Source organism: Asterias amurensis, chromosome 9, assembly GCF_032118995.1.
Source record: "Asterias amurensis chromosome 9, ASM3211899v1".
NCBI classification, from domain to species: domain Eukaryota; kingdom Metazoa; phylum Echinodermata; class Asteroidea; order Forcipulatida; family Asteriidae; genus Asterias; species Asterias amurensis.
The window spans coordinates 22,981,957-22,992,283 of NC_092656.1; the positions used below are offsets into that span (position 1 = coordinate 22,981,957).

The 10,327-nt window shown below is 39.9% G+C and overlaps 1 protein-coding gene across 1 annotated transcript; it reads right to left on the reverse strand.

The window, feature by feature from the left end:
* Window positions 1-1,972: 1,972 nt before the first annotated feature.
* LOC139942313 (uncharacterized) lies at window positions 1,973-7,697 on the reverse strand. The gene is made up of 2 exons (XM_071939133.1): window positions 7,306-7,697; window positions 1,973-5,205 (listed from the first exon to the last, which is right to left on the reverse strand). The coding sequence occupies exon 2, from the start codon at window positions 5,142-5,144 to the stop codon at window positions 3,222-3,224; it is 1,923 nt and encodes a 640-aa protein (XP_071795234.1). The 5' UTR covers window positions 5,145-5,205; window positions 7,306-7,697; the 3' UTR covers window positions 1,973-3,221.
* Between the last annotated feature and the right edge of the window lie 2,630 nt (window positions 7,698-10,327).

The window sequence follows — 10,327 nt, forward strand, 5'->3', positions numbered from 1 at the left end:
GATTCACCCGCAGGATCTATCATTTCATACTGTACTATCAGCAAGGCACTCTGTACAATGACGTCACGCCGATGTGACATTCTTTAAGTAGAAAACGGTGCTCATAAGAAGTACATTATTTATTAACAACGATCGTACAATAGTGAACATCTATAACTGTATTTTAATTGAGATACTTAAACCAAATGAATTTGTGTGAAGACCTTCCTACAAAACAAAAACCTTGACGTCCCAGCGTACAAACTGAGACAATTATACAGTTAGGATGGTTCTACTTAAAGACATTGGACACCACTATCGGTAATTGTCAAAGACCAGTCTTCGCACTTGGCGTATCTCAACAAATATATAAAATAACAAACCTGTGAAAATTTGAACTCCTTTGGTCGTCGAAGTTGCGAGATAATAATGAAAGAACAATTACCCCTGACACAAGAAGTTGTGTGCTTTTAGATGCTTGATTTCGAGACCTCAAATTCTAAACCTGAGGTCTCGAAATCAAATTCGTGGAAAATATTACTTGAAAACTATGTTACTTCAGAGGGAGCCGTTTCTTACAATGTTTTAACCTATTAAAAGCTCTCCATTACTTGTAACCACGTAAGTTTTTATGCTAAAAATTATTTAGACACACCAAGTGAGAATTACTGGTCTTTGACAATTACCATTAGCGTCCACAGTCTTAAAACCAACAAATGAGTTTATCCCGTAAGTCAACAAGTAGATTTCTATTATTGTCTACATTAATTTTTGTATCATATGGGAGTGCTTCTCGCTTTGAGCTATTTGTTTTTACGGATGTGAAGAAACGTAAACACTATTTGAAAAAATTTTACCCAACAGTGCCTTTATTAGGCATAAAGAGTCAATGTCGAATAAAAGCACTATGTGTAAAATGTTTTCAAATAGCATTTAAGTTTCTTCGCATCCGTAAAAACAAATAAAAAGTCTTGGTCTTGTTGACTAGCATGTTTATTAAAGATACGCTTTCAAATCGACAAGCATTTTTTATGTAGTTATTGTTATTTATTTATTCATTTTGTTTTAAATATTGAACAAGATCCTTACATGTTCAGCCTCGATCCTCACATGTGGTTTTAAATGAACATATTCTGTCCGCAGAGGGCGCTGTGACAGCCGTTTTTAAGTGGTTTTATTGTGTGGGGTGCATTACTCTGAATAAAGTGTAGAGGAAATCTTGAGCAAAGCCTCAAAATCGCGAGGCAAGCCTCAACTCCTATAAAATAATTTTTTAAAAACCCTATTTTTTCCATTGTTTTCATTGGTTTCAAGTGCCCCGGCATTTGGCCCTATTTTGCCGACTGCTAAAATATTATAAAGTCTCTCCGCTTCTTGAAAACAAACCGAATAATACTAAACAAAATTTCTCTTTTATATTTATACAACATACAAATAGTTAATCAGCCGTTTAGCTCATCCCTAACAACAGACCCAAGGGGCCCAATATTAGTGGACCATTTTGTGCAACGATCCATAACAACTAAAACGTTTAATTCACATAAAATGTGATGATTAATGAGGCTCCGAGCATGCCTGCTTCTCTTTGAGTGGTGCATCCCCATTGATTGTGATGAGAGGTCTCCCCCCCCCCCCCCCCCCGCCCAAGCTGTACCAGCTGCTTTGCTTCCGACCGTCAGTTTGGAATACAGGGGTCCAAATAAAGATACTTGGAAATCATTAAAATATTGCTGATCATTTTGCAGAATGAAGACAGAGACGTAGCCAAATTACGACTGTTGAAGGACACGATTGCACATCATGCGCATAATACAGACAACCATGAAATAACCTAACACTTCAAGACCAATGAACTAAAAGCACACACGCAGAAGACTGACAGAAAACAAACTTTTTCAATTATCAGAAATTTAATCATTTCATTTTTTTATTCTAAGATAACTTGGAATTCTAAGGCAAGTGAAATGTACAGGATATAGTACAAAATATATTAAACACAAATTTGAGTGTGTGTTTAGTCAACACTCTCACCATGTTAAAAACATTACCGCTCTGTGCCGAAAAAAAAACATGAATGTGGTGATGACCTTATCAGTAGTAGTTTTCATTTGCATCAAAAAATATATACACCATGTTATGGTTGAGGAGCGCAATGTCAAAATGTAAACATTTTAAAAACTACTTTGTGAAGATTGAAATCAATATTAAAACAAATCATGCGACCGTCACGTAGCTTTTGTGACATGACAAGACTATATTGTGGAGTTAACAAACTACCTGTACATGTACGTATATAAAACACGCAGTATTTAGACTCTCATATGTGCAGAATTTCTCTTTTTACTGTACAAAGATCTTTAAGAATACAGTTTTAAAATAGTATGTTAGCCACTTTGCATTTAAGACAAAGGGTGCTTGTAATAATTACCTTGAAATGTAATAGTTTCCTTTTGCTTTGTGAACTAACACAATCGATGATGTAAAGCAAACTTCACAAAATGGCGAAGTAAAAAGAAAACCATACGAATTCGACGGATATCATTCAGTTAAAGTTTTTCCAACCACATTTATTATACACAAATTCTGTTTTTCCGGGTTTTGTTTTCCATCAAAAAGGTTGACGACCGTTCTGCTATGTTGTACGATAAACACCGGGTTGGGGTTTGTCCCTACCCTTCCACGATAAGTATTTAACTATGTAAGTACTACCAATCCTAGAACACGTGACCTACGACTTCATGTCTAATTCAAAGGGCAAAACAATTGAGTAGCTCAAAGAGAAAAGTGTCACGACCGAGACTCGAACCCAGACTCTGCCGGTAAGAAACACAAGGCAAAGCTTGAACCCATTGCGCTTAAACCGCTCGGGTGCAATATGCCAAAAGGTTACTGGTCTGAGCCCAAATTCATTTAGCTATCAAACATAAAATGCAGCTTGGCAAAATTCTTTTGAGTGGGGCACCAGTCACAACAATGAAAACTGCAAAAGCTGGGGTAATAATTTTGGTTTTAACCCATACACCGATGTGTGTTGGCACTGTATACTCAGTACTTTCCCGAGTCCTGTGAAAACAATATCACAGGCATATTAATCAGGTGGGATTCGAACCCACGACCCTTGTAATTCTAGAGCAGTGTCTTACCAACTAGACTGAGATTACCCGGTAGCTAGAGGCAGTTCGACTCCTATGTTTTGGCAGCGGGTACCGAACTGAGTAAATTAAACTAACTCACTTTGAAGTTTAGACTGGTGTGTCCGCAACAGACAATTTCGGAGATTTGATTGTTTTAGATGTTGGGACTTCTCGCGTGTCAACTTCTATCGGAGTAATGGTTGGTTTGTCTTTAGATTGTTCATTAATACGGCTCTCAGTCCTGCTTGGACTCGCAACATAAGTAATGTCAGTGGCTGTGCTTCTATCCAGCTCATCAATCGTGGAACCAGCGTTCAGGAAAGCGGCGATTGGGAGCGGACTTGACGCTGGTTTCTCCGGCAGCTTAACCTTCTTCCTCACAGTCCGGCTGTGGTACCCTTTTCTATAGCTAACCGTATGCCGGAGGTAACATATCAATGCAAGACCCCCGACTACGAACCAAGTTACAATGATGACGACGATAGTTACCCAATCCACCACCTTACACGAAGCGAACGGCCCGTTGTCTCGGAAAGACTGACGGTAGAGGTACAAGGTTGGTAGGTCCAGGTACTTGGCAATATTGGGCGTGGAGCAGATAATGTCATTGAATAGAGCCTCCTTCCAGACGATCTTATCCGCCTCTGGGTCGACTAACCAATGAAGAGAACAGTTGCAGTCCCATTCGTTACCGGAGATCGTCACTTGCTCCAAATCAGGCAAATGCTGGAAGTTTTCGAGTGATATCGTCGACAGCAGGTTATCGTGGAGATGAATCTGTTTCATTGATGTTCCATTGAAGGCATACTCTGCAATGTGTGTCAAGACATTATTACTTAGATCGAGCAATACCAAATTTTTGAAGTTAGCAACATCGGGCACAGAGGCTAACAAGTTTCCTTCTAGATACAGGCTAGTCAATGCGGGCAAGTATGGTGAGCTGGAAACGCAAGAAACCACAGTGTTCCTGTCTTCAACGCACGAAGTGGTGAATACATTTACCAACCGATTTCCCGCCAAATTCAGCTCGGTCATCTGGCTCAATCCATCAAATAAGACAGATGGCAACTCGGACAGAGCGTTCCCTTCCAAAGTAAGGGTTAAAACGCCCTCTGTGGTCTGAAACAGGCCATCTGGTAACTCAGTCAGATGATTTGAGCCGAGGGTTAAATTTTGAAGCTGTTCCAAGTCATTAAAGCTGCCGTTTTCGATTGTTTCTATAAGATTGAAATCAAGATGCAGCTCCTTCAGATTAACACAGCTCCTGAAAGTCTCCTCTTGAACAGCTTCCATGCCGTTGCCAACAAGCTGTAACTCCTCCAGAGGGATATTCGAACTGACCTCAAACCAGTCCTCAACACTGGAGGTCAAAGGTAGCGAATTGTACGACAGACTCAGATGGGTGAGAACCGTGCATGTTTTGAACCAGCCAATAGGGTCTGTGCTTAGCAAGTTCCCGCTCAAGTACAGGAGTCTGAGATTAGGCAATGGTTCAAAGATCGTCCCGGGGATAGAGTATATCGCATTGTTTTCAAGCCTCAGGAATTCCAGTTGTGGGAAGTACTGAAAGTCGTCTGCGGACAAGTAAGCCAGAGCATTCCCGCTCAAATTAAGAACCTCTAATGACGTCAGGACACGCAAGGCTAACGGGAATGTTGACAGTCTGTTGCCCGACAAATCTAATCTCTTAAGATTCGAAGGTCCAACCAGACTCCCAGATTCCATGAATCCAATGATGTTATTACATAACGAAAGACTCAACAATGATTCAAATTTTACAAACGTGTCCTGAAATAGAACAGCGAGGTGGTTCCCGCCAAAACTAAATGACGAGGTGTCGTTTGGCATATCAGCAATGGGTACGTCATTGAAACCCATATTGGAGCAGTCCACGTGCAGTTTCGTCTGGTCGCAATCACATTGTGATATCGAGTCCAGACAGTAGAACTCGAAGCCGTTAACGGTTACTCGAGTAATCGCCAAAAGGACGAGGCAGTGTCCAAGTAACCGCGTTGATATCGACTTTGCCATATTGCCAATTCAAGTATCCGAATATCTCGAATAATCGATTTACAAAGTTTGTAGACTCTCTCTGTAAAGATACACAAAATCAAAGTAAACAAAAGTTTTTTAAATACAGATGTTTGTCAACGACCAGTCTTCTCACTTGATGAGCAACATTATTGTTCAACTATTATTGTTGAACTGTATTGTTAAAATTGTTAAAACTATTTTGCTAAGCGTAATTCTGATTGGCCGAACTCTGTCCGCCCAACCTACAGATTAAGATATAAACGATTCATTTAACAGATTTTTAAATCCAGTTCCCCCGTGCCTTATTAAACAGTGACTTAACAACATCTTCATTGTCACACCAACATATGCAGAAACTAACAAATCTGTGGAAATTCTGACTCGATTGATCATTGAAGTTGCAAAAGAGTATTAAAGGAAAAACACACTTGGTGCGTACATTTGTTTGCTTTCAGATGTCTAAAAAAATGGCTTCGGGCTATACAAAATACTTTTAATATATGAGTGAGAAATTAGCTCTTTCGAAATACGTTACTTCAGAAGGAGCCGTTGCTCACAATAGTTTATACTATCAACAGTTTGTCATTGCTTGTTACCAAGAAAGTTGTTATGCTTATCATCATTTTGAGTAATTATCAATAGTGGCTGTGTCAAGTTCCTCTGAAAACCAACAAGCTCGGCCCATCAAGAACGTGTTGACATCCAAACAGTGCTGCAGCACGGAGAGCAATAAAAGCACGCCCTCTTCTTGCGGACTAGCTCAGTTGGATAAAATCTAAACCAGGTTACATTCCAAACGTATGATTATTAACAGCTGAATGTAACTTTGATTTCTATTATCAAAGCCGTCAAAATTCATTGGGCTTTTCAGTATTTAGTATGTATTACTTTTCATAAAACCAATTATGCCTCAGCGACTGACTCACACACACTCACTGAGATCGAGTGTGAGTGTACCGTCCCCGTAGCTACACCGCGCTCAACAATTACCGTCTTGACGTCAAGACCCCTACACTTACACGTGTTTTAATACTAATCAATTGGGACATACGGCTTAATGTCCCATCGGAAGGGCAAAGCAATTTCTTAATAAAGTAAACTGCTCAAGGACAAAAGTGCCATCAACCGGAACTCGAACCAACACTTTGCTTATCGATACGCCACAGCTCGAGTCCGGTGCTCATAACCGCTCGGCCATGACACGCCACAAGCATGACAGATTAAATCATACCAATGTTTTTCAGAAAGACACACATCACAACTAAAAGATCACGGTCAAATTGCTGGATATGGCTTGATTGTCAAGTGAGATAGTGTTCAGTTAGCTTGTGATAGGCATAGCATTGTCTAGTGTTGTAACACAGAGAGAGGGGTGGGGCTTGTGAGAGTCCTCTTGTTAAGAACCCTTATTCCTTGTGGCATCCTTCAATGAGATCGAAGAACTAAATCGATTACAGTAAGCCTACTGTTCAAATGTACTATTCGCAATCAGTCTATGCATTTTTTGACCGAATAACAAAATTAAGGAAAGGCGTGTACGATTTCTCAGTACATTTGAAAATAGCCGCCCCCGCTTGTCACCAATTCCAATGTTTTAACGACAAATCAACTAATTTCTCCTTTTTTTTCTTTGGTGTCACCATGATGTCACAAATGAAAGTTTATAGCTTTCTTATTTCAAGGAAATTACGTGTTAAGCAATAACTACATTATTTCCCGAACATACAAAATTCAGTGCTGTTAGAACATGGTTTAAACACCTCCATGGTTTATTGGACTAAACAAATACAGTATTTGTGTATTTTTTTTTATTTTATTTTTAATATTGTTTCTAAGCTGAGACTTGAAGTTTGGTCTAAGTATTTCTGATTCAGATTCTGACTGGTGCTTATTATGCTCTCGTCACATCATAGAGCAAGGGCCAAGTCACATCCACATCAACGGTGAATGGGGCGAATTGCTGCACTGTTAATTTAATTGATAGATTCTGGTTCAGCATTCACATTTACACTTCGAAGAGTGTAGTTACTATTGTGCTCAAATTTTCATTATGTGTGAGGTGGGGGCAAGGGTGGTCAGACTCCTGTGTCAGTAACCGTTGGATCAACACTTTTATAAACACCATCGGACTTATATGATGTACCATGGATGTACTCACCCTGTTATTGTTGTGGAACTCCAGAAACTACCACAAGGTGTGACCACACTGGAGTGAGTTTTGAAGAACATTAATGACTCTCTATGATGGTCACACAGTCTTCAAGATTCCATCATCTGTCTCCTTGGGACAGTCAGAAGTCGTAGAAGAGCAATTACAAAACGGTATCGATCTGTATAATGTCTCCATTGGATTGGAAATGTTTGGGCCAAGAGGGTACGCAGTGGTTCCTTTTGACTCTAACGATCATTAATGTCGCCTGCAAACATTCGTCATGGACCTTGTGTGCCCCGGTGTCCTGTCCAGAACCACACAACTAAACGTGTATGAATGAATACAATGATCAAGCCAGGATTGTGTGGGTGTGCATGCAAGGGTCTCCTTGCCATAGAGCGAAGTCAACAACAGTTCACCCCAAAGCCGAAACAACTCGACAAACTGCACAATAGCTTATCGAACTGACAAATAGTTTGATTAGCATATGTATAGGGCAGTGTTGCTGTTTATACGGACCAGACAGGCAGAGCACTTAACAACCTATTTTTCGGGACAAATGCACAACTTTGCGGCCTCTGTTTGATTGATAGGTACTCAGTAAGTAATATTATTGGGATATAAGCCCATATCGCGACAAATCAAACTTATTGGGTACGTACACGATATATCCAAACTTATCGTGTATGTACTTGATAAGTTTGAATGTATCGTGTACGTACACGATAACTTTGTGTTATTCATGCGGCGGCGATTACGGAATCCGTAATAGACCGATTCAATCAAGGTAACGGAAAAATAACTGTGCATGCAGGACGCGGTCGCCCCACCCCATCCGCCCCTGACCCAACTCAACCCAGCCCAAGAAAATAATACCATAAATCTAATGAAACGACTGCCCGATGGGGATAAACCTACACAGATCACCAGTAATAAACAAAATTTCAATTGTACGATTTAAGGATTTGCATGGTTTGGTATTGGTTTGCAATCGTTTGTGTCTCCCTTGCGAGCGGGTTTGTTTTTTTAGAGACATGCTGTATTCTACTACCGCAGAAAATTTTTGGGGGTTTCCGAAGACTTCGGGTTCGGAAAAAACTGTCATGCTTTACAACTACTAGGCTACTAGAGCGGAATGTAGACCATGGCCAGGACTATATCAGTTGTGACATGTGGGCCTTGTCTGTTACACCACTACTCTGTCTTATACGCTGGGATCAAGGAGCAATCCTTGAACTTGAGTATTAGTCTTGGTTGCACAGCGAGGGCGCCCTCCATGCAAGAGCTGGCTCTGCCTTTTCCCGTTTAACTATCGTACAACATTAATTTGTTGTTGTACCCATATACGTTTATTATGTGTAAAATCAAACATCAATATTCTTGATCCCCGATGCAAACTGCCAAATTAGTATTCAATGTTTTACAGACTATGTGTGTTTATAAGATGACGTCTGTCCGGTTATCTTGTGCTATTTTTGTATCTGCATGTTGTTTCATTTTCACATTTGGTGTGTTTTTTAAAACTTGTGTGAGCAATGCAATTTCTTCTTTTGAAGATCAATAAAGTTTTCTTATGTCTTATGTTCACAGTGACAGAAACAGCCGCAACACGCCACAAAGTGTGGCTTTAAACATGGAGCTAGAAATGGTTTAAACAAGGTTTATCTAAATCACATTTGAAAGGAAGTAATTGCTTGATTTTCATTGGCGACATTCGACATTTTCCATTTAACGGCGAAGTAGGGCTTCTCTGGAAATGTGGGACTCTGCCTGTAGCCCAATGTAAAAAGACAATTGCCTCGAACGAAAGCTGTGATTAGTCGCTTCTAATAAGTGCGCCCCCTCGCGGTGGATTACGTTATCAGTTTGATGGTGCCCCTTCTGTGCTTAGTACGTTGCCTTTTGCCAGACGCCACCAACATCACCCACTGCACCTAACGTTGCTCAACTCGAAACAGGCGCCTTCAATGGGACCGCCTTGACACGAGTCTAGAAACGGTAGATGAGGTCTCTGTCTTGCATAATTTACATCTATACAGCAGATCCTTCAGTCACGATCACTAACTCTTTTAAAGGCATGGAGACTATTGATAACTACTCAAAATAATTGTTAGCATAAAAACTTACTTGGTAACAAGCAATGGAGACATGTTGATAGTATAAAACATTGTGAGAAACGGCTCCCTCTGACGTAACGTTTGAGAAGGAGGTATACTCTCAGCCGAATAATACAAGACATTAGGCCTAAGAAAGCGCACAAATTTTATGCGACAAGGGTGTTTTTCCTTTCACTCTTTTTTTCATCTTCGATGACCAGTTGAGACCAAATTTTCACTGCACATGTTGGGATACACCAAGTAAGGCAATGGTCTTTAACAATAATTACTGAAAATTGCATAGTGCATTTAAAGGGTACTAGCATAAATTAAATTTTTGGGGAGTGACATACTGACATTCAATGAAAAAAATCCCAAAGCAATCTTTTTACAGATTTAATAAGAAGTTCTCAATACCTCTCAAGAAACAGACAATTAACAATGTTGTTGTTGTTGTGTCTTTTTCTTTTGTTATAATGTGCCACGCTTCCATTTATAGTAAAACCAAGCACAACGATGTCTAACTTAACATCAATTAAAACTGCAACCTTAAGAATTTGAGCGTTTTTGATGTTTTTTAACTATAGAGAGCGTGACTGCTTCTTTAAGTGCGAAAGAAGTCTCTGGCATGAAAGTGATGAAGCGTAAAGTCCTGTCGTTGACAGCAAGACGCCAGTTGGATTAATATTTCACATAATACGATCATTCCGGGCATTAAAGGGGCAGTATGGCGTAGATAAATTGAGGCAAATTAACAGAAGACAAAGCTTGTCCTGGTGATGATAGCAGTTTGCTCCTTCAAGAAAGATGCTGCCATCATTAATTTCCAGAAACAGTGACCACTTGGGTCATTTGCTTTTTAGAGCGGCACCGTTTCAGAAGTTCACGTATGCTATTAACTAAAAGTCAAATTATATCTCCATTTACCAGCA

Excerpts from the sequence above, each read along its gene's own strand:
- LOC139942313 (XM_071939133.1), bottom strand. The coding sequence starts at position 5,144 with ATGGCAAAGTCGATATCAACGCGGTTACTTGGACACTGCCTCGTCCTT.